We start from the raw sequence: 26,595 nt of genomic DNA on the forward strand, positions 1-26,595 counted from the left end.
AGATATACAATATGCATCAGGCCTTAAAAGGAAAATAAGGTTGGATAACTGGAAGGAAACAACCAAATGCTTTCGGAATCTTTGTATCAAACACAGTAATAAGAAATCACATATGACATGTAGCTATGGAAATTAGCAAGTCAATTGTTTCCAAATGTCTGAGAAGACCATCTCTTCATCTATACCCTGGCCCTTATGTTGCTGATAAAATTAAAATAAAATAAACAAAACAGTGCATGAATTCAAATGCTGGTTGCTGGCTGTGTTGCAATGGGATGAAATTCTCCAAATTGTCACACAGAAAACATTCTGCTTTAGAGATTTAGAAAATGTGCTGTCCTTGCAATAGCAGTAACACAGCAATAACAAAGAAACACCTTGAGAAGAGCTGCTGGCAATATAAAGGGATATATGAAATATTAAACTAAAAGAACAGGTATCAATGTTTTGGGTGCATCGGAGAAATAAAAAGGAAAAATGTTGAAATATTTTAAAATATGTTCTAATTTTAAATGTAAAATACAACATTAAAGACAAAAATTGTGCAGGGGAAGGGAAGGAGGTTTGGACTTTTTTGGAAGCTGTTTTATTAATAACATCAGACATGAAAGTAAGAATAAAAAAACTAAGATTACCCTCACTTTTATAACTATAAAACAAAACAAAATAAATGGATGCTGATAAGCATCCCATTGTCAACTGCTTTGTACATTGTTGCACAAGCTACATTCAATATCACTACTGATGAATGTTGCAATGTATTTCTATAACTATAAAACCATAGATATGTTAGTGAACTCTTATTGAAGAACTTAAATGAATTTATTTTCCAGAAAAGAAAGATTCTCTACTCTTGCTTTTTTGTCCTTTTTCTGATGGATGATTTTCTACCTGCCTAACATAAGATGCTTGAAGAAAAAAAATGCATTCAAAGGACAACAGCCTCTGAGCTAAATCAGCATGGAAAGTACATTGAACTTTTTAGTGCATGAGGGGTCTTTTCCCCATCTCCTTCCTTTGGAATGTGTTATGGACTAACTCTATAATAAAGCCCAGGATGAGAATGCAGATAGGACTGAAACACTTCTTTAGTACTGGATATTACAAGCAAATATCAATTTCCTATGATACATGGCAGGCTCCTGTCACTGCATCTATTTAGTGATAAAGCAGCTGTTTGTTTCCCAAGGAAAGGAGACCCTTGCAACATGGATCATTTTCATAGTGACAGACTTGACAAGTTTGACATTTACTTCATGAAATATTCTGAACCAGCCATCAAGAGAATGCACCCTCTGGGGCCATGGAAAAACTGACAATTTTGCCTTTTAACATGCATCTGTTATTTCTCACTGTCAAATAAAACCAACCAATTTCTTAATGACAATTTTCCTTTCATGTCTGACAATTTTCAAAGTTGAAACTAGGAGTGAAATAACCTTTTAATGTCACTAACTACTGACCTTAATTAATGGATTACAGCCACACAACCCCATTTTGTTCAAGAAGAAAAGTGCCAGCCTGAAATTGCAAAAGGAAACATTGCAATTATGCAATGCAGCCACATTGCTCTAGATGGCAATGCAGGACTTCATTAGGATTTCAGCAACTGTTAAAAACATCAAAAAATCTTTTAGGGTTTATAAACACCTGCATGTTTATCTCAAAACAAACTCCTTTAATTTGTATTGATACGATAACTTCAAGGATTAAAAAAAACAAGTCTGCCAGTTTCTGCATATTTCATTTATTTGTTCTAATTCTGATCAAACAGATATGTGTACTACTGCAGACTCTTCATAGCCAGTTTTTATTTATGCTCACTACAGTATTATGAGTTTATGCCAGATCCCCAAGTCTCCCATCTGCTTCTCTCTTCTGATTAGGAAGCAGCCTCTCTACAGAGTGGCCCTTCTGGCTGACCGCCACAACAGTTGTGACTTTCAGCTGGTCAGCAGTTCTGTCTTAGGACCACAGCCAATTCTTTACTAAGGAAATGAAGCTGACTTTTTTGAGTAGGGATTTGGGGGAAATGCTCACTTCTGCAGGTACTAGATAGGAAAACTTGAAAAGATGTAATGGCTGTAACTGAATAGTTTCTAAGAGTCTTTTCCAGCTGAATTTTTATTTGGTGTATTGAAGAGAAGGAAGTTGCATCAAGTTAAATTTATCAATTTTAGTGAAGACATAATCTGAGTTACATTTTGTGTAACAGATAGACCAATGAATTGTCAATGTCTAGAGTGACTTAGGAGTCCATCCAAGTATACAATAGAAAACACACTGTCCTATACATATATTTTTAGAGACACAAAATATTCCTCTCACTGCAAGATACATTCTCTACCCTATGCATTTTAATGTATTTTTTCTTGGAATATATAAAAATGCTAAAAATACTGTGTGTGATTGCCCCACCACAGCAATGATAGAAATATTCCTAATCACTTATTTGCCAAGTGGGCCCACAGGGGAAATATTGACTAGCCTGTAAACTTTATTAAGCAAAGATTAAGACATGAATCTACCAGATAGGACTAAAATTTCTAATCACAGATCTAATCACCAACAATGTACTCAACAATATTAGAAGTTTGCAATAAAATATTTACAATGTAAAAACTTTACAATGTGAAATACTGGCACATTAGTACGTGGGATCAAGTGGAAATTATAACTGAATCCAGCAGAGCTTTTCTTATGGTATAAAACCGCTGGTTCTTTCAGACCAGGACCAACACTTACACTTTAAAATCTAGAATAAAGAAAATGATTAGGAAAATTGAAATAGAAAGAGACAAATAAAAAAGCAACATGCCTTTTCACAGTAAGAAAAAAAAACAGGCCTTCTTAGACTACAGAAAGGTGTCTGTCTTATGACTGGCTTTTTTCGAGCTGCTGATTTTAACTTTGTGTGTGTGTGTGTGTGTGTGTGTGTGTGTGTGTATTATTGTCATTTTAGTTTTTTTTTTTGTTATTTGAAAGTGAGGTGGAATAACAAGGGAAAATCTTGTAATAATAAAATAAAAATCTATAAAATGTACTGAATTGCTGCTAAGATATGAGATACTTTGGGATAATTATCTATTCCATCTTTTATGAAAATAATTCACTGGACATGCAAATATTAAAGGGAGATCTATGTGATCTGCAATAAGCAGTCTAATGTACTCTCCCTTTTGTTATAGGAACAATGATTTCCATTTAGGAATGGCTGTTGGTTTTCTGGCCAGTGTTCTACCAACCAGTCTTGTCCATTCAATAGTCCTTGACTTACAACAGTTTATTTAGTGACTGTTCAAAGTTACAATAGCATTGAAAAAAGTGACTTATGACCATTTTTCAGTTACAACCTTTGTAGCATTCCCCATGATCATGTGATCAAAATTCAGATGTTTGACAACTGGTTCCTATTTATGACCGTTGCTGTGTCCCAAGGTCATGTGATCACCTTCTCACAAGCAAAGTCAATAGGGAAATCAGATTCAGTTAACAAACAGGGTACTAACTTATCAACTGCAGTGATTCACTTAACAACTGAGGAAAAAAGGTCGTAAAATGGGGCAAAACACACTTAACAAATCTCCCACTTAACAACAGAAATTTTGTGCACAAGTTGAGAACTACTTGTGTTTCAAAAGTATGCAGAAACATGGAGGTATTATTTTACTAGGAACCACATTTACTATTTGTTATTCCTAGATTAACCTGGAGTAACCTTGAATTAACCTTCAAGCCTTGGAGATGAAATAACCACAAATCTTCACTAATGTAGACACATGAAATAGGAGAGGGGGAGATGGGTGGTTTGGAATTCTGAGAAATGGTGGATGAATATCTTGTTTTCCATATTATTTATATTGAATTCATATTTTTTTATACTTTCTCTTCTAGCTCCTAGTTAGGATTTCCCTTTTTGGAGCATGTATCACTAATCATTCATTCATTCATTCATTCATTCATTCATTCATTCATTCATTCATTCATTCATTCATTGTCTACTCTATGGCATAAGTGGGTGACACAAAATTAACCCAACAACTGTTTTTTTTTGTGGGGGTCTTTCCATGTGAAGCTGGAAGCTAAATCAAACTATGATTATCATCTCAGTGAACCTTTTTTTTCTCAGAAAGATTTCCATCAGCCTACCTTGGAAAAGCTCCAAGTTTGATTTTTTCATGGCTTTCTTATGCTAAACTGAGAATTTCCCTGGCAGCAATAAAGAAACCAACCTATGGTCACTAGAGCTTCTACAATGCCCTGAAATGAGTCTACTGTAGGAAGTGTGGGAAATTAAAAGAGTGGTTCATAACAGGCATCACTGCTTACACTGAAGCCTATTCAGGTACATTTTTAGATTTGCACATATCCATATGCTTTGAATGATAGATTTATATAATTATCTACATATTGATATTGATATCAGTATTAATATAGATATATGTACATGCCTGATGTATCACATTTTGATATTGATGCCAGCATTTTATAAGGTAATGTCAGATTTGTACACCTTCAGCATTTATTAAAACAGCATTCAATAACACTGTACTGAATCAGCAATTGCAAATGACAAAAAAAATGCAAAGAGAACTTCTCAACTATTAAAAATCTTGGCTATATTGAAAAAGGGTAAAATACGCAAAATGAATGTTTCTACCCTAAATTAATTAAAATGTTAATGTTTTACATTTCCACTATTATCTCCAAATGGTGAATTTATTTTATAGCAATAAATGTTCAGATCATTAAGTAAAATTCAAAATATGAGCTACTTGCTATACTTAGTACCCTCTACCTATTCTATTCTGTCTTTTTTAATTCTGTTTTCCGATGCATTGAATAAGCAATAGAGGAACACAATTCAATTTCCTGGAGTTGCATATTTGGAATTTTTATTTCATTTACTATAAAGAGAAATTAATATGCAATTCTACACTGAATTCCTACTTTGAAACGCGATGATTGCTACTGAAATGAACTTACCATAAATGCTTCATTAAATTTACAGTAAAAGAAATGAAAAGGGGGATGGTGGTGCCAGCAAGAAACCTCATATATAATGAGATAAAGGTTAAAACTGTACAATAAATTTATAACAATTAGGGGATTCTTAGCAGATCCATGAATCTGGAAGCATACAAAGAAACTGCAAAGACTGAATGCTAAGACTGAGACTCAGAATCAAGCATAGCATGGTTTCAAATATGCCTTTTTATTAAAAAGGTACCCACACATATACATAACTAAAATAATTTAAAAATCTATCAATTCAAAGGGAAGTGTAAGAAGAATATCTCAACTGTAAAAAAAATACTAATACTAAAATACACTAAAGATACCTAAGCCACCCGATCATAACCTTGCATTAACAAATACCTATTAAAGGTTGAAGCAGCTCACTTGCTTAGTTATCTCACTTGGCTATCTGCTTACTGCTCATTGCCCCTATAAGCAACATTACAAGCCAGTATGATTTTAGATTAGTTGGTTGCTATCCATCTTAGGAATGTTTACTCTGAAATAAATCACAAAATGTCACATGATGGCAATGTGATGTAGCGAGTTTGACATCCATGGGTTAAGGCCTTAGGCTAGCTAGACCATGAGTTCTAGTTTGCCTTTGGCACTAAGCCAGTTGGGTGATCTTGGTCTAATCATCTTCTTAGCTCTAGGAAATAGGCAAGAGAAAACCAGTTTTGAAATCTTGCCAAGAAAACTGCAGACCACAGACCACATTCACCCACTGAGTTGATGCAGCTACTTAGTCCATCCTGGGAGTAGCACATAATTGTCCCCATTTTTTGGGAACTCTGGGAATTCTTGACACTCTGTCAAAAATACAGAGATGCTTTCTCTACATCTCTTTTCCCCCAATGAGGTCAGACTCCTGGAATTATTGATTCCTTTATCTCTGACATTGTCTGACTTCTAGATAAAGCTGAAGATAGAGATTTTCCACAGGATTTTTGGTACACATATTTTGTTTGGATTCTGTCTCATATTAATTGTATTTTTATACTCTGCTAGCTGCCAAATCTTGTGATTAAAGTAGTATAAAAATTTGATAAATAAATGAATAGAATGGGAAATAATTTTCAGTAATCTTTTTTTTCATGTGGCTCCTCTGTCTTCATTTTAAAACTATTCAACATTATTGATAATTAGTATGTAAAAATCCAACTCTTTTCTCCATTTTTTTATTATTTTAATGAATGATATCATGTCATCTTGCAGCTAAGTTGAAGTCAGAAACCTTAATTGCAATGATTTTTTAAATAAATTGTGTATTTTTCAATAAAAAAAACCATATCTAATGAAATAAAATAAAAAACCATATATTATATATTTTAAACAATATCAACCTCCCTTGGTATTTTCCATCTTTTTACTGATCACTGAATGGGGATCTTGTCTAAGCCTACATCTCTGGGTTTAGTGAATTTCAAACTGACCTTCATATTTAGATGTATGTAAGAAAAAGAAGCAGTCTCTATGCATTGAGATTTTTCTTTAAATGTTATATTATCAAAGTCAGAATTTTATTTCCGTCTTGTTCACAAAAGAAACTCCATTTGTGTAAAATGCTACTTTCCCAATCATGCTAAATGCTTGCCTTTTTAAAAAAGTGATCTCAAATTATGTGATTAATAAACTTAAGATATATTCTTGATATGATGACCCTGTAATATAAAAAGTAATTTATACTTTAGTTTAATCAGGTAGTTACATTTTATCTTCTGCCCTACCTCACTATCAAAGCCTTTCAGAAAATCGTACAAAGAAATATCAAGAACAACCAAGGGTCTCTATAGAAGAAAGACTTGCAAATAGTTTAACATTGGTTTTGGTTTCTAATACAAAAAGCAAGCATTCACAACACTGTATAAACTAAGCACAAATGTGCCTATTTCTCAAAGGAATGAAAAGCATGAAAAGAAAGACATAAGCAGCATGTCACCTTAAGAAACGCTTGAAGTCATGCACCTAAAAATTGACAGCAGCTACGTTCATAAACAAGGCACTGAATTTATGAAATTTCCTGGCAAAAGTGCTTATCAGAAGAAAAACAGCTGGTTGTGTAAATTTTGCACTATTTTGAGGCAGTATAATCCTCAACAACAGAGAATTTAAAATAGTCTGTGTATGCTATTGTATATTTTCAGAAAAGCCAATTCCAGCCCTATCTTTGATTAATTTGGAAGACAAAGCTTTTGTTGGAATACTCCAACTCAAAAGGAGACATAGGTTTAGTCCAAACCTGCTGGCAACCCAATCAATGAGCACTGCCAAGAATAGCAATTTTATTTTAATTTATTTTGTTGTTGTCTGACTCCAATCCCTTCCTATTATTAGCAATTGAATGGCTTTTGTTTGTGTTTTTTGACTTTCAATAGAAGCCAGGAAAGACTATCTGTGTGGTTTCTAGTTTGCAGCCATGTATATAGATAAAGATAAGAAATTTAACCAAGTTATTAATTATAAAAGAGAGATTACATTAACTAAAGTCTAAATGATGTTTCAGAAGAGAATACTATTTTCCTATCATTAAATAATTAAATTTGGATGTAGTATAACAGTATCAAAGTATTTGCATTAATGTTCATATTATTCATGTTCCAATAATGAAATATATTTCAATATTGCAAGTATTTTAAATGTGTGACTAATAGAAAAGCATAACTGCGAAGGACAGCTGTGCAAAGGAGGGTTTCAAAAAGGAGGGGTTTTTTGGCCAGGCATTTAAGTGCAACTTAAATACCTCTGTTCAAAACATATGTAAAATACATAAAAATATTGTAACATCACCATTGAATTAATTGAGAAGATCTCACAGAAGAAAACAGGACCTTAAAGGACTCTGTTCTCAAAAGTGGTGATTAAAGGTAAAATACAATTCCTGAGGGATCAAATTTTTTAGTTCAGGAACAAGGCATAAGAAAGCCTTTTTCCACATGAACATAAATAATTCTACTTAACTAGGAGCATCTAGAGAGCAGATAGGGTTAAAGTGAAAAAAGCAATTCTGTCAGAAAGTCAAGCACTAATCCTTTTACACTTTTAAAGATTAAAACCAACATCTTGACATTTATTTGTTTACTGAAATGCATATGCTACCTAGCTCAAGCAACTATTGATGGTTAACAATTATTATTTTTCAAATCAAACTTCAGCATATAATCATGTATGGTCCAAAATCTAGCTGCCTAGTCAGCATAAAATCTTTAACAAACAAACAAACGCTCAATTAAGTAATCTGAAATTTGCCAGTTTGTGAAACATCAACAAGCAGTATCTTAGATATACACAGATGCACTACTCAAATTCAAGTCATCTGATTCTCAGATTTGGTTTATTATTGACCAGCAGCACCTCTACTTTATCTGTTTACAATTTCATGTTGTTTACCATCATTTTTCACATTACTGAATTTTGATAAATATCAATTATTTCCCTAAAAACATCACCACTCTCCTCCATACGTCACTTATGCCACTAAGAACCTTGCCACCTCATTTGATCCCTTTGTGCTATATACTTTATTAGAAATATTATTTCATAATCTACCTTATTCATATAATAGACTTTCATGTCTAAATGTACACATTTAATTTTACTTGTACTTTTGTAAATAAATCTTTTGTATATAAATATGCCAAAAAAGAATTTTAAGAAATCAAGAGAGCACTTTGTTGCAAAGGAATGAAATTGAATAGAAAGAAAAAAAATTGAAACAGGTGATTCTGATAAAGATATTTATAACACAGTGCTCAATTGCTAATGCTATTTTACTGCAGAAGTGTTTACTGGCTTGCTTGGCTGCAGCCCACATATCTTTATAATCTACCCAATATTATAAGCAAGCAAAATAGTCTTACTTCATCTATCTCTATTGACTGGTGTAAAATATCACTCTAAGAAAAGGCTATTTACTTAATTTGACACTAACAAAAACACAAAAATATCAGCACAGCAATTTGATTCATATTTTGTTTGAAGTTCATAATTTCTCTAGGTAGATCTTGATTGATTTTTACTGTTTATTATATAGATACATGTATTGTAGTGCCACTAAAGTAAGAGACAGTTCATGCCTGAAAACTTACAACTTATGTTGTTTTGAAGTGCATCAAGTCATAGCGATAGCAAATATGGGTAGGCCAGGATTGTTATGTTTACAATTAATGGGATAGTCATAAGGACAGATGTTATTTTGCAGCTTGAACTACAAATAGTCAAAGTTTTAGAATAAATTGAATTGAAAAATATATGCATATATGCACATACATATTCGAATCCTTATGGATCTATACAAAAAAGTATAGCCAACAATGCAACATCAGTTCAATATTTAACATTTTTCTCTAGCAATCAACTAAACATCTATACAAACTGGACCTATATCAACCCAGTAACCTCAAACCAACAACAGGCAACAATGACAATAAAATAATGACACAGAGGAACAACCAACACAGGAATAAGAAAAAAAGTAATCAACAAGAAATTAATGAATTGCAGAACAAAGGAAATAAACCTCTACTAACCACCAAACTTTACTTTTCTAATACTGCACTGATCATGTTACTAGGGGGGTAATAAAATGTCTGCAAGCTGAATACCAAGATCAGAAAACGCCATCAATGTAAATTTGTTTTGTTTATATAACAACATTTTTCTCTCTGATGTGTTTTTTCCTCACATAAAAGCCAAACTGAATTAATTATTTGTACATGGGCATGGTGGTTCAGTAATTAAGTATGCTGAGCTTTTCAGCTGGAAAGCTTACAGCCTGGGTTTGAGACCTGAGTGCTGCACAATGAGGTGAAGTCCCACTCCTGCCCCAACTCTTGCCCACCTAACAGTTCAAAAGTATGCAAATGAAAGTAGATTAATAGGTAAAAGGAGATTATAACGTTCCGTATGCCTTTGGCATATAGACATGTTGACTATATGACCATGGAAAATGTCTTTGGGCAATAGCAATAGCACTTAGACTTGTATACTGCTTCACAGTGCTTTACAGAGCTCTCTAAGTGGTTTACAGTCAACATATTGCCCCAACAATCTGGCTCCTCATTTTACCGACTTTGGAAGGATAGAAGGCTGAGTCAACGTTGAGCCTGGTGAGATTTGAACTGCCAAATTGCAGTCAGCTGGCAGTGAGCAGAAGTAGCTTGTAATACTGCATAACTTCTAATACTTCCAACCATTGCGCCAAAGAACAATGTTTGCTCCCTCAGCCAAGAAACGGAAATGAGCATTGTGCCCTAGAATTAGACATGAACGGCAGAGAAACCTTTACTTTTTATCTTTACATGGATTTAAACTCTCCAATATTCCCCAGTGTGTACATGCTTACTCTGCTATAAGCCTTTCCTCTGCAATTAACGTAAATACAAACATTAATTTTTTTTCTGGCTTATTGTCCCAGTGTCAGGGTGAGCACTCCAATTATAAGCACAGTTGCAATCACATGATACTTCACTTATCAATTGTATCACTTATCAATCAAGTTCTGATGGTCCTAATCATGATCATTAAGCCAGAAAGCCAGCTTGGTGGCTTTGGGGCAGTTGGTCTCTCTCTTGACCCAACTCACCTCACAGGATTGTTGTGGGGAAAATAGAAGGAAAAACTAGACGAAATGCACACGTGTAGTATAAGTGGTACCTGGCTTAATAGTAGAAACTGCGAGAGGGATCTTGGAGTTCTAGTGGTTAATCACTTAAATATGAGCCAGCAGTATGCTGCAGGCGCCAAAAAAGCCAGTATAATTGTAGATTGCATTAGCAAAGGGGCAGAATCAAGATCATGTGAAGTATTAACAATAATGTCTTGGTAAGATCACACTCTGAATACTGCATCCAGTTTTGGTCCCCACAATATAAAAAAGATGTTAGAAAGAGTACAGAGAAGAACAACAAAGATGGCTAAAATATATAAAGAACAGTTATAAAGATAGTTACAGGTATTGAGAATGTCTAGTTTATGAAAAGAAGGATTGGGTTATATGAAAGCAATGTTCCAATATCTAATGGGTGCCACAAAAAAAGAGGGTCAACCTATTCTCCAAAACTCCTAAAGGCAGAATAAGAAGCAACGAATGGAAACTAATCAGGGAAATAAGCAACCTAGAACTAAGGAGAAATTTCCTGGCAATGAGAACAATTTATCAGTGGAATGTTTTGCCTCCAGAAGTTGTGGGTGCTCCAACACTGGATTTTTAAGACATTGAACAACCATTTGTCTGAAATAGTGCAGAGCAGGTATCAAACTCACAGCCCACAGGCCGGCTACATCACATGCTAGCCATGTCCAGCCCCAATTTAGTGAGGGGGAAAAAATTTGTGATACGTCACGTGACGACACTGTGTCATCACGAGTTTGGCACCCTTGATATAGAGCAGTGGTGGCTAAAATTTTGGGGCTCCTGTGCCAAAAACTGTGTATGCGCGCATACGCATACTCACATGCCAGCACCCAGAAGACAATGCACCTGCCCCCACCCCCTGTGCATGAGCGCACAATTCCCCCACCACCCCTTACCTGCACTGCACCTCCTAGCTGATTTTCTGTTTGTTTGAGGCCTTTTTCAGCCCCCGGAGTCTTGAGGACAGCTTCTGCAGCCTGTGCAGGCTGAAAAATAGGCCCGTTTAGTCTCTTCTGATATTATAGGAAGTGATGAAACGGGCCTATTTTTCGGCCTGCAAAGGCTGTAGAAGCTGTCCTTAAGCCTCCGGGAGGCCAAAAAAGGCCTCAAACCAACTGAAAATCAGCTGTGAGGCACGCACATGTGCAGTGAGGTAAATTCGCCTGTGGCTCACATGCTGGCACAAATGGCTTTGCATACCACCTGTGGTACGTGTGCCATAGATTCGCCATCACAGATAAAGAGTATTCTGCTTGAACAGGAGTTGGCCTAGAAGACCTACAAGGAAAGGATTCCAACTCAGTAATTCTGTTATCTCTTATATTAGAGTCAGTCTTTATAACATTGGATTAGGAGAGATTTTCTATGACCAACAGCAGAGTTTGGGCTGGACTGTAACACTGATATATTTCATTTAAAAACCAACAATATATAAAAGATAACCCAAGGCTAAGAAAGTTCATGTGCAGTAAGAAAGAAGTTATCATAGGTGCACAGTATGAATTTATTCTTTCTTTTAAAACTATATAGAAATACTTTGCTGCTAAAAAAAAACACCCCCATACAGCAATGGTTGGGTTAAACTTGTCAGAGACATTTTAATACTGAAGATTTCATTTAATTTATGGCAGATATATTTTCCAAGGAGGAAAATGCTGATGGTATCTTGGTTATAAGCTTGCCACCAAAATGATTTAGATAGTTTTTTCCCCTTTTCCATGCAGTATCAGAATAAAGCAGTTCTTTGCAAGCAATGAATTATAACTGACACTTTAAATCTATTTTGTCTGTATCTTCTACTTCAGAAAAATGGGAAAACATAAATTATGTGTGTGTGTGTGTGTACGAGACTCCCTCTTTAATATATATATATATATATATATATATATATATATATATATATATATATATATATATATATATATATATATATATATATATAATAAAGAGGGAGTCTCGTACACACACACACACACATAATTTATGTTTTCCCATTTTTCTGAAGTAGAAGAATATATATGAGAGATGAGGTGCACATACATGCACACACACACAAACACATATATATAAAATCAATCACTTATACACACTTTAATAACAACTTCGATAAAAATGATTTATTGCAGGATAATGAATAATTCTTACCTAAGTTTCTGAATAATAAAGGGCATGGAACACTTGCCAGTTTTAAATTGAGAATATAAAGGTTATTAAGCAACAAATTGACAATAATTTTATGATATAAAATAATATTCCAGTAAAATAAAATGAAAGAAATCAAGAGCTTCATAATGCACATAAAATACTGTCTATGAATTCACTGTGAGTTAAAATGGATGTCTTCCTACTAATACTTTTCCTATTTACATCTGAATGGAAAAAGTGTCAAAGTGTGAAATGAAAATAGAAATTGTGATCATTCTGCTCCACATTACTTACTTGTGTCTGCCCAATATCTGGCATGTTCTTTTTATAATAAGCACAAGCAGAAACCGTATTTTGCTGGTTTTGAATCTGATTAATTGAAGATGAACATTCCAGAATTTCCGATTGTATCTTATTTAGACAATGGCACTACTGAAATCAGGTCACAGAAATAGTCCAGAAGTAGATCAAAACAACCCTATTAAACAATTGAGGTTGTACCCTTATGATGATGTAAAAAGCACTTTGCTAAATAAGACAATCAACTTTTCCCTTAGCATTCTTTACCAAAAGTAGCTAAATACATTTCAACAAAACCCACGAGCAGGACATGCTCTACCTATCCTCTAAACGAGAATACAATATGCAATAGTGGCTTTTTTCTGCTTATAATTTTATTGGATAGCACTGAATTCCAATGTTTCTAAAAAGAGCAGGGAATGGAAGGAACAACTCACAATGCTTTGCTTTTTCATATTTAATTTTATCAAAATTTATTCCAGGAGTATTTTGGAGCTTAGAGTATATGGAATTTGACAGCATATGAGTTGTGCAGTAACAAGCATCCATCTATTCTATCTGAAAGTGAACTAGCTTCCCAGAATGGTCTCTGCTGTCCTAAATTGGCTGCATCTATATGAAATTCCTATTACAAAAGATGACTAATTGTTGTCCTTGTAGTCTAAAATTATCTAGATAATTTTTTTCTAATTTTGTAAAATTATTAATCAGAATAATTCATGTTAGTTTTTATTATTCTTAATTATATATTTTAGTTGCTTTACAATAGATGCTTACATAATTTAAATATAGCACACTATAAAATTTTATAAAATATTATTTTGATCAGGTAAATGATGATTTCTCTTTGTCTTTAATTTTCTTGTAATAATAAATTCATCAAACTCTGACAATTAATTGACTTAATTAAAAGCTAACAATTATGCTCTTTCATAGGTCAATATGTAGAGCTACTTAGATTAATAGCACAGCTTGTAAAGTTAATCTTCTGGTATAATACAAATGACACTAAGTTGTGAATTAAATACCTTCTCAAGAAACAAAATAGAGGTCTAAGTGTACTTTAATGAAAGGGATTATGAAAAGGTTAAATAAAGAAAAATGTTTTGGATTTGTGAAAATCCAGGTTGAAGAAATTTATATTAAAACAAACATCCTTCTCATTCATCTACCTCTGTTTTAATATATATAATCATAAATTAACTTGCAGGACAATATTGTGTTCTTATAAATTGCTATTAAATAGTTGTTATAAAACAAACTTGCTTTTAATCATTTTTTAAAAAATAACAGCCTTATGAATGGAACAGAAAGGAAATTTATTTTGTTAAAGACGTACATGATTAATCTTCCTGAAAAAAGAATTGGTAGCCTAACACCTGAAGGCATGTTTGTTCATCTAGGTGGTATAACAATAGCACCTAGGGGAGACTCCTATTTAAATGAACACTGTGTTAATAACTGTATTGTTACCGAGTACATTATTTTATGATTAATGCTTCTTTTTGTTAATTTTTTTAAATGACATTAAAAACATTTGACACCAAATCCAACACTCTGCTCAGTTCCATAATTCAAATTACAGTACTTGATTGGTTTCCAGCTTCTATTTGCAGGCATTCAGTGAAAGGAAGTGAAGCACATCTGGTTCCATTTTTCACCCACCCTTGATGTTGAAAAAAATTCTAAATTTACAGAGTCTACATTTTGTAATCCACAAAATTTGGAGTTCTATACTCAGTGATATTAAAAAGCCTTGACCTGTTCTGTGATAATTTTTTTTAGAAATTTAAAAACTGCTAACATATCTTCCTCTCTGTCCTCTTTCCAGAAGGCTAAATCTTTCCAGTTACTTCAATGTCTTTTCTAAGAGTTAATTTTTAATCACCTGATCATGATTGCTGCTTTTCATTGAATCTGTTCCAATTTCTCAAAGTGTGATGCTAGAACTAGTTACTAGATATAGTTACTCATGGTGGAGAAGGGGGATCTGACTACACAGATTTTTTTTTTTAAATTAACAAGCTTGTTTTTACTTTTATTTCTGTTTTATGAAGAATTTTGTAAACCTGCAAATCTTATAAGCATTTTCTCTATCTTTTCATCCAGGTTATTAATATAATTTTGGCAAACTGCAGGCACCAAGTCCGAATGTTCTTGTTTAATACTTCATTCTAGTTTGATGAGGGACACTTAATTGGCACTCTTTGGATATGACTATAATATGTTCATTTAATTATCATCCAATCCAGACCATACTTAATGGTGGTTACTTATTTATCAGAAAATCATACAGCAACCTGAAAGTTATTGATTAGATTTAGAAATCAGAATGACTCTTGATCTGTTTATACCAAAATAAATACTCATATTCCCCAACACAGCTTAGGCTATACAAGAAGGTTGGGAGAATGGTCATGTTTTTGAGGATCTGCATGTAACTTTGGAGGAATAACATTCCAGATAGCAGTTATCACACAAAGAAGGCATATTTCCTGTGTGGCATTGTTTAACCAATTCTGCCAGATTTTACTAGATTGGAGATGTTTGCTGTAAGAAAAAATATTTCCATAATCTCCTAAGGATTACTCAATGATAAAAGTAAGATATTGTCAAGACTTATTCTTGATAAATGTATGCTGTTTTCTAATATATACTGTTTTTAAGATACTTACAAAGTAATTCGTTTGGATCTATTCTTTATAGAATATAATTCTTTATTGGCCAAGTGTGATTGGACACACAAAGAATTTGTCTTGATGCAAATGCTCTCAGTATACATAAAAGAAAAGATATATGACACTTCTTGTGCAGTACTTCACCCATTTTCCAAAATTACTAATAGATAATATATCAACCAGGCTACCAGCAAGTTCCTCAGTATCTTGCCTTGAAGATTTAAATTTATTCCAAATAAAAAATTCACAATTGCTTAGTATGTTCCTAAGAATTTCATACTGCAACACTCTACCTTCGACCTGATGTTCAGAATTATCTAGTGAAATCACCCCACCTTCTCAGAGATAATTGGGTGAGAAGTTAGTAGCCTTTTCTTTTTAACTTTTTAGTGTTTTGCTATCTTCACTTAGCGCTTATATTCCTTTCTCTTTTATTTTGAATATATCTATGTGATTCTTATCATCCTTTTCCAATTTCAGCTCAATCAGAGCTTTAATTTTTTGATACAGTGCCACTATCAGTACTGTTCTTTGGTGATACAACATTTTCCTTCACCTCTTTCTTGTTTTCTTTTTTTAAATCAGATTTTCATAATGCTTTTTGTGCAGTAAATTTTGTTCTCTTCCCGTTTTGGCCTTGTTAAAATTATTTGCAATTATATTTTAAATATCACTTCTCTTTAGAAATTCCACCAATTGTGGGGTACTTTTCCATTTATTTTTCCCCACTATAGAATCCTATTTATTATTGCTGTGCATGTATTAAATACATTTTAAAAGACCAATTATCTATCACAATCAAGTATATTTAATGGACATTGTACCTATTACTTCCATTTTCTTAACTAACTCTATTCTATTAGTGTATACAAAACAAGATAGTGGATCCTCTTGTGCCTTCTCCCATTCTTCAAATATAAATATTATCAGATACAAAAGTTATGAATTTCCTACATCACAATGTTTGTCTACCATCAGATGTTGCATTACTTATTCTTATAATTTTGGAAAACAATGAGAAAGAAGTTAGATAAAATATTACTAACAGATAAAGTGTGCTTAACTGTATAATTTTCTATACATTTCATCTTTCAAAGAAAAAAATCTAGGTTGACTGGGATAATATACACAAGGAACAACTCTACTTTTAAAAATTGCTTCTTTGCTATAAAAAAGAGAATATGGGCTACAAAGTGTTTCATTTTCTTATTGTCAATTTTCTTATTTTCATTTTTTTATTTTCAATCTAGTTTTCACATTAAGTACAGTTCACTCAATAACTATATTACTCAAAATAAATAACACAATACATATGCAGTAGCATCAAACAATAGCAGATACAGTACTACCATAAATTACTACTTTTGCAGGTGTTCTTAGAACATATACTGTTCTCAGAAGCCAGCAATATAGCTCAATGATCCATAATTTGGCTGCCAAAAAAGTAATGGTGTAAAAATATATATGTGGGATTAAATACCTGTATTAAAGAAAAAACTAGAAACCAAAGAGAATATGCTCCTGGTTTGATTCAAGGTACAGACTTTCCAGTTAGCAATAATGCTGAGTATTGCTAATTTTCCTTCTTGATATGCAATTTCTCCACTTAATGGATTTGCTTTTTGCTATGGTAGAATCCATACTAATAACTTACAACATTTTCCCAAATTAACCAAAAATCATTGTTCTGAGAAAACAGTAGTGTAACAGATGGGTGTTACAAGAAGCAGCTGTACATAACTACTAGGGAATGTCCCTAATTCAGTTTAGTAGCCTTTTATAAGCTAATCCTTAGTCTATAGAAATAATTTTTTTATTCTATATTCTTATTCTTCAGAAGTTAGATGTTCAGATATGTAAGGCAATATTATTAGTCAACTGGATTGTCAAGCAGATTTTTCAGCACAATGCTATGATCTATCTGGATAAATATATTTAGAAAAACTCTGTAAGAATTAACATTATTATAATATTTGATTTTCAAACCATCGGTCTATGTCCATAACATCAGATAGGCATGAATATGAACTATCTGTGATCAAATATGTCAAAGTGACCCTTTACGCTGTCAGAAATGGTGACTATTTGACAAATTTTTTAAAAAAGGCAACAAACAATAGCTTTTCTAAAAACCCATCAAGCAATTTTTATTCAGTCTTTGATTAGCAAATAAAACAAGGAAGTCATAATTATTTAGAATAAAAAAGTTGTAAAATATATAAAAAGGATTAGAATAAATATATAAATATTATGCATACTGTATTTAGGTGTGGTTCAAGAAGTAAAGTCAGATTGAACTGATGGGATGCCCAAGATATTTAGTAAAGAATGGAGGTTAATTCCTTCTGAGCATTAGCATAGGGGGGGAGAATACAAAATAACATACATTGCTCCATTGTGAAAATAGTTTTTGTTCAAAAGGAATCCTTTGGGAACTCCCTTAAATAATTTTTATTGGGAATAATTGAATCTGGTGAAAAACAATGCCCTTCTAAATTTTGGAATTGTTATGTGACCAAAATAACTGGCTGGTTGGAGAAGAGATGCAGAATAACTTAGGAAGATGTTTATATACCAAACTGGTAAATCTGCTTGCAGTTCTAAATCAATGGCGCACTGTTTGAGATCAGATATTTCATGTTCATAGCACATCATGGTAATGGCTAACCACAAAAAGCCATAAAGTTGTAATTTAGCAAGTACTGTCCAACACCAGGAAGAATGAGACTGCATTTCCCCCCTACAGTCTTTAGGGATCAAGAAAATTACATCAATAGCATTGCTTACTTTACCAGGAATAGTTATATAGCTGGGTATCATCAGCATACTCACCCCATGGTTACAGATGACCTTGATAACCTGCCTCATGCATATTTTAAACAGAAGCAGAGAAATTAACAAAACCTATGGCATTACACAAAGCTTTTGCTCCCAACAATATTATTACTTCTACTTGTCAGGAAAAAAGAGGAACATCAGCAAAATACATTCTACCCACCCTGTGCAGCTATTCCAGAACAATACTATAGTCGATGGTATCAAAGGTCAAATACAGAAAAGATGGATGCATTCTTTCCATCCATCTAAAACCATGACCAATGCTGTTTCAATTCTATATCCAGTCCTGAAATTTAACAGAAAGGTATCCAGAAAATCCATTTTATTCAGGATCCCCTGAAGCTTCTTTATAACCACGTTCTCAAAAACCTCACTAAAAAGGGAGGTTTGGATTCCAGGCAAAAATTGTCCAATATAGTTGGGTCTAGCAATAACTCCTTTTGGATTTCAAGAATTGATATACCATAATGAAGCTGGAAGGTTCTGGCAAATTTACTCTTCTAGTGACTCAGAATATGAAAGGTAAAAGAACTGTTTTGTGTTTATCTGTCTATAAATTGGTGGAGAGGTAGCAGGCAACTTGGATTGCTACATCTTCTATTTATGCATGTTGAAGCAAAAAAGCAAGGGAGTAATGGGCTCATACCTAATTTCCAAATATTTCCTATGACTGTAATACTTGAAGAAAAGTTTCAAATTTTGCGATTCACAACTCACTTTTATTCCTTCGGATTACAGTCTTCCAGAATCATTCCAAAAGAACCTTCTGGTAAGGAAAACTGATCCAAGATCAAAACTAATTTTTCCATTTTATGCATACCTCAACTTCAGCTATCTGATTTCATCTATTTTTTGGAAGGAGTTTGATAAAAATAACTCAATATTGGTTTCAACATAAATTTTATTTCATATGGTAATCTATATCTAAAACTATTCAAGCTGAGATTATGTTTTACGAAAAGAAAATTAAATAAAGTTAGGTGTAGCAGAATATCAAAATAATAAGAAATAGCTCAGCATATTTTATTTTGAAACTAATTAACCTCTATGTTTAAACATCTATTGTACTTATGATAAGAATACAAAACAACTCTTGCTTCTTCTATAAGCTTTAAAACAGAATTTATTAATCTATATAAAAATTGAACAAATATATTAATCTTTGCTTAAGCTACTCTTACCTGTTGCAATGATCATTATCAAGTTATATTAGATACTCTTGCAAAGAATGTAAAGTATGGGCTTCTAATGTTTAATATTTCTTCTATGTAGAAAAATTAATTACAATATTTCCTTTAAAAAAATCCTTAAATGGGAGTAAGTTTTAAGATAATAGTTTGGTCGACCAATTACTTTGCAAACATAATGAATCATGCACAATAGCCCTTTCACATTTCTGTACATAGGGTTATCTTTTCTGTTGCTTGGGGCTCTCCAGGAATTGATGTTCATATTTCTTGCTAACACCCTATCAGCATATATTTAAGGACATGCAAATCATTGAAAAATGCAAGATTTTTCCATTCCTCATGGCATATCTCTCATTGGGATAATAATTCTGTTCCGAGCTAATGAAACAAAATCTCATCTGTAAAATAAGCCTACATGAAATTCAGTTTAAAGTCTTTATGAATATGTTTTTTTTCTATCTAAAGGATATATCCCTCCAGCTTTTCTGGGGACAAAGCAATAATTCCTGGAAAGAAATTACTCTTATTTTGTTGAGTCAACTGGCAACTGATCATATCTTGCAACACTGCTATGGCAATTAAAAAAGCTAAAAAATTCAAATCAGCACAAAGCCTATATGTTGGTTGGTTGAAATCAGTTCCTTGGAATGATTAGAAATACTGCTGTTAGTTCATCTCCTTGACTGTAGGCTCTGATCAGGCTTTTTAAATATATGCTCAAATATTTTAAACAATATGAACTCAGCAATTCAATCTTGAATTCCTAAATATCTTCAATAATTAAAAGTGCAAAATTGGGCATGGCTCAGATCTATTGTTACAAGAAAGAAAAGGGAAAGGGAAAAGAAAAGGGAAAGGGAAGTTTCAAATTCTGAGAGCCATATTCAAGATTTACAAAAACTTTTTAATAATATTCTAGTGGAAGGGGGAAAAAGCATTTTTATAAAAACAGGGTCAAAAGCAGTGCAGATTTGGGTTATGAACTGCACAGATATAGACTAAACAGGGAAGGACTGTGACAATTTTGCCCTTCCCCCTTTTTTCCCTCCCCCTTTTTTCCCTCCCCCTTACCACAATTTTTTTATGCATGAAGATTCAACAAATCTATTTGTACTCCTCTGTAGCTTTAATAATTCTTGATATTTACTATAATTCTTTTAAAGAATAGTGGCTCTAGTATTCCATACAGATGCTAATGTTTAATTTAAACATTAAACACACATTGAAAAACTTGCTACTTGAAAAAATAAAGAAAATATCTTTCTCTAACAATACATTTGAATATATTATGTTAACTCTATCAGTTTTCATATATCATCCTCTACTCAGGATTCAGCTGAAAATTATACAAGCCATAAATTAGCTTTAAACAAGCTTTGAATCAGACAAGCTAGTTTTCAAATTAAAAAGCCGTCAGTATATTACAAGGTGCTGTCATTTTATTACTGCAATCAATTTTATGTGGCCTGAGGTATACGGAAAATGGATTCTGTCTTCATTTGCAAAGGTTTTATCTCCTGCACCAGGCTCTGAACTACTTGACTGTAGTAATGAATTTGAAAACCAAGTTACAAACAAAGACTTTTATAAACAGAAAAGCCAAAGACAGTGGTTAGTTTGTAGAACCACAAAATAGAAAAGCGGTTTCTTGGAAGAAAAGCTATGAAAAAGTTTTGGAAAAAAAAAGTGTACCAATGTTTTAATTTTTTGTTGAATTTAATTTAAAATCCCTTTTAAAATGCAGTACAATTTTATAATCTACTCTACTGCTTGTTGCTCTTTAGTACACCTGAAAGATGTGTCTTAGAAATGTCTTGTGAATACTATACATTATCACAAAATCATCCTGATCAAATAACGGTTTGTGTCCTTTGATTTCTTTTATGGATTTATGTGGTAATTTAATTAGAATGGCTTCAAAGTTTGTAAAAAAATGATTAGGACATATATAAATTATAGTAACATATGTTAGATATTCATCAGAAAAATGCCCATAACCTCAAGACATATTTTGTATTGTAGCATTAAAAGATTAAGTGATCAAACATTCACTAATCATGTTAATACTGTAGAATGTGTGAATTCTGTTCACACAAGCTATAGGAAAGTGCAAAAAAGTGTCAGTTCAATTTTCAATATTTCCAATAGGCTTTTGAAGGAATTATCAAACAGATGCTATAAGATAATGTCCACTACACACTATATTGTTTATGGAAGTTTCCTATGGACAGTAAATACAGTAAATATGAATTGGCATGCAGCCATCCTAAATAACAGTTTTGAAAATGCTCATTAGACTTATAAATTAAACATTATAATTTCTCATTCTCACTAGAGAATATAACTTTAAAAGAGAAAATATTTTCCTAATGACCTAAATATACACATTTGAATAGTAAAACTTGAATTGATCCTAAGCAATATTTCTAAAGATTGTCATATATTATGTCAGATTCTGAAACAAGGTAATAACCGGGTGTCTTTGGGCCAGTCAGCCAACCTGCCTGCCTAACCTGCTTAAGTTGTTTTTGTGAGGCAAAGAGGAGGAGAAAGGAGTATTAGGTATGATTGCTGCCTTGAGTTACTTACAAAAATAAGGTGTTATAGATTTAAATAAATAAATAATCAAGCATATCAAGTATTATAAATGTTTTATAACATATCAAAATTGATACTTTGCTACCAATCATTTAGGATTTGAAGTACTTGTTGTGTACTAAGAATCATTTCTTCATCCAGTCTCCGATAAGGAATACTGCATTATCCTATATGATTTCTCAAGTAGCTGTACAAATAGGTGGCAATAATGTAAAATAATATTTTGTAAACTTTTATAACAGGATACAGAACTTCATCTGAGGAGGAAACAGTACAAATTTTAAATCTCTTCCTTCAGCAATATTCTTTAGTTGTCACACTTATTTGTATTTGTACTGTTAAGAATAAAGACATGTTGCAAATAAATGCTGTCTTTGTAAAAAGGTTCTACAAAATATGTTACATATACACATGTGCTGAGACTTGTAAATAAGGTTTGCACTATGGGATTGAAAAGTGTCAGGAATAAGACAAAACAGACGATGCTATGTATTTGATTTAATGCAAATTAGCTGAGTGTTCCAAAATCATTTGTGGCAAGCTGCTAATACAGATGCAATTATTAATATAGTGGAAGCAGAATTGAAAAAACATTTTATTATATCTAAGTCAGCAGCAGTATTAAAATGGATCTATTTATTAAAAAAAGGAATGAACACTCCAGCTACCATTTTAGTAGCAAAATTAATCAGCAATCTTTTGCTGAGCTCACAGTAACTGAAAGGTCAAAACTAGTGCTGGTTTGAAAGCTGGAAAATTCTTCAGTCTTCATAAATTAAAGACACTGAAAATTATGTAGAATATTACTCTGCTAAATTCACTGGAAATTTTTTAAGATGTATTTTTCGTGTGTGTGTGTCTATGTATGACTAGACTGGACTATTATTTCACATACTTTGGCTCTTCAAGGGTACTTTTATATTCCAAACACAAAATAGAAACTATGCTCTGATAATGGCCAGTTCCGTAAATCTTACAGCCTGATATAATCCTATTATAATCCTATTCCAAAACATTGCAATTCATCTCAGGATGCTTATATTTCGTATAAGCCATCTAACATACTACAAAAATACATCTAACAACCATAACTGGATGTTTTAGACTCTGCAACTAGAACAAAAATGTTCTAGTTAAAGAAGCAGATCAAAATATGCTACAGATGGAAAAGATCCTAGAATTTTTCATGCAGGATTGGATGGAGATCATAAAGAAATGGCAAGCATTCAAGAGTTATAGACAGTTTACTAATTTACCAAGAATTCCAACTTTCTCTTTGCTTCTATCACCAAATAATCGCTAGGTTCTCCATTTCCTATAACTATCTCATATTTATTACTTTGCCATATTTTGCTATCTCATATTTATTACTTTGCCATATTTTGCTCAAGTCTTAGCAAAATTAGCAGCTCTGGTAGTCCCAGTTGCAGTTGTTAAAAAAGATAATCCACAGTCATTAAGTGAGACGTCGTGTGAGGGTGACTTGTGACTTTCTATTGATTTCCTCACTTTGCTTGTTGGAAGCCATGTGAAAAGGTCATAAATGATGATCCTGTGATTTTGGGGTGCTGTAACTATTGTAATGTGTGATGGTTACAGGACCCAAATCTTGATCACATAACCATTAGGATGCTGTGATAGTCAATACTGCGAGTCTATAAATAATGATTCTGCTCATCAGAAGGTCGCAAATTGTGATTACATGACTCAGGGACACTGCAATACAGTGTCAGTGCCAAACATCTGAATTTTGATGCAGCAAGTCGTAAGTGTGAAAAACAGTCAATGCAATGCCATTTTAACTTTGAATGGTTACTAAATGAATGGCTGTAAGTCAAGAACTACCTGCATATCTGCTTTCTGTTTTACAAACCTGTGGTTCTCCAAATTTTGACCTAGACTGTCTGGACTGCAGTTGCTAAGTGATGTGGTGATGCGCTTTATAATCACATTGGTTAGCATCATGGGCGAATAGGCGGCAATATAAATTCAATAAATAAACAAATAAGCAATTCTTGTCCCACTTGCCATCATAATTTGAAGACTACCTGTATAGAGTTTGACAGTGCTTGTTGCGCTATAAAGCCTTCAAGGCAAAAGATTAAAAGTACACAAAATTCCACATACATTCAATGGACTTTATAAACCTTTGAACCACATAATCACTTTTATGAAATATAAATTTAGTGACAAGCTAAAATGAAGAAAAAATATTTTTAAAATCAGCTACAAAGTCGCAAAATTCTTGTGTAATTTGGGAGAGTTAATTTTAACAAACTTAAAACTATATTTAAATGTAAACTATTGAAAGAAAACATTTTTAACAGCAAGAATAATAAAAATCAAGTAATTGGTTCTTTCTTCTGCATATAAATAGTACCTGATTGTTCAAATCAGACATCTCCTTTTATTTTCTGTGGTTATTATTCATAAATGTATTGTCCACATTTCATTTAATATTTGATTTTCCTCTCAAAAATAAAAAATGTTCACCATTGTACAAAGAAAAATTCTAAATAAATAAGAATTTCACTGCCATGCTCCAATAAACACATTCTAGTATACACGTTTATCCTATTAGTCTTTTGCAACAATATAACTATAATAAATAGACAAGCACAAACTCTCCAGAATACTGTTCTGACTGAACAAAAAGGGTACCGTATATACTTGAGTATAAGTCGACCCGAATATAAGCCGAGGCACCTAATTTTACCACAAAAAAACTGGGAAAACTTATTGACTCGAGTATAAGCCGAGGGTGGGAAATGCAGCAGCTACTGGTAAATTTCAAAAATAAAAATAATTAATTTGGGAAACGATCTCACTATCATGAAAGGTTTAATTGATTCACTAACCCAAAAGAAGAAGAAGATGATGACAGCGGGAGGCAGGAGTCACTCTCTTTCCCTCCCTTCGGAGGCCCCCTGAGTCAGGAGTCGCTACCGCCAGCGCGGCCCCAGTCCCGCGTCGCCTCAGGAAGGGAAAGGCAAAAAGGAAGAGCCGCGGCAGCGCTTTGCAATGGCAGCAGCGGCACCGGAGGCTCAGGCTCAGCGGCTCCTGGTTTTGCCCCACCCTTCCCAAGGCAACGCGGGACCGGAGCTGCACCGACGGCAGCAACTCCCGACAGCCCCAGCCGGACACCTGAGCGGAGATGTAGGGAGAAGGCAAAAGCGACGGAAGATCCTTCAGGGGAAACTGAGGGGAGACTCACCTTGGTCCAGATGAGCCCCCTTCCCGCCCCTAAGGAAGCAGAGGCAGCCAGCAAGGGCAGGCAAGCCCCACTTCACGGACTCCGTCCGTCTCGCTCCCACCCACCCACGCACCCAAAGCCACGAAGTCCCCAATCGCGCAGCCCAGAATCGCCCTCCCCTCAGGGGCAGCAACGACGCCCGGTTTTTCCCGAGACAAGAAGCTCCGCCGTGCAATGAAAGCGCCCTGGCTCTAGGCTCGCGGGCTCAGAAAACAACGCGAGCCGAGATGGCTTCGGCTCCGCTCGGCTTCTCCAACATCCGGCGCCGCCCTGTTCTATGTGCCGGGCCCGGCAAGTCCGAGCAGCTAGCGCGTGGAGCAGGGCGGCGCCAGAGATCATTGGCTGCCTCTTTCGCAGCATACGGGAGGCCTCCCGCTGGCCAGCTGCTCTCCTCCTTCTCTGCCTGTTTGTTCTGTGTGGCCGAGGAGGAGGAGACCGGCCGGCTGGTTGGGGGAGGCTTTCTGCGCCGAGGAGGCGGCTGCTGGTCTCCGGCTTTGCTCCGCTTCTCCGATGGTCCGGCGCCGCCATGTTCTTTACTTGGGCAGCCGGGCGCAGAAGAGCGCTGCAGCGCTTTTGCAACGGCAGGTTCCTTTTTGCCTTTCCCTTCCCGAGGCGATGCGGGACTGGGGCCGCACCAGCGGCAGCAACTCCCGACAGCCCCAGCTGGACACCTGAGCGGAGCCCGGGCGGAAGTGCCTGTTGCCACCGTGGGCGCCGCTGCGGGCGCCCGGCTGCCCAAGTAAAGAACATGGCGGCGCCGGACCATCAGAGAAGCGGAGCAAAGCCGGAGACTAGCAGCCGCCTCCTCGGCGCAGAAAGCCTCCCCCAACCAGCCGGGCCGGTCTCCTCCTCCTCGGCCACACAGAACAAACAGGCAGAAAAGGAGGAAAGCAGCTGGCCAGCCGGGAGGCCTCCCGTGCTGCCAAAGAGGCAGCCAAC

General features: G+C 34.4%; 1 protein-coding gene across 6 annotated transcripts in view; it reads right to left on the reverse strand.

Moving 5' to 3' along the window:
- The window catches only part of PHF14 (PHD finger protein 14), a 142,053-nt gene that overhangs the window by 10,758 nt on the left and 104,700 nt on the right, over positions 1-26,595 (reverse strand). The window contains exon 19 of one of the 6 annotated variants that reach the window (XM_087946163.1): positions 1,464-1,521. The exons of the other annotated variants lie outside the window; for them this stretch is intronic. Within the exon in view, the coding sequence (XP_087802289.1) occupies positions 1,477-1,521 (45 nt within the window). The 3' untranslated portion in view covers positions 1,464-1,476. The remainder of the gene's footprint in view (positions 1-1,463; positions 1,522-26,595) is intronic. 6 annotated transcript variants of the gene reach the window in all.

The sequence above is a fragment of the Notechis scutatus genome, chromosome Z (genome assembly GCF_049901735.1).
Source record: "Notechis scutatus isolate UNSWTSFEM ecotype Mainland chromosome Z, rNotScu1.2, whole genome shotgun sequence".
NCBI lineage: Eukaryota > Metazoa > Chordata > Lepidosauria > Squamata > Elapidae > Notechis > Notechis scutatus.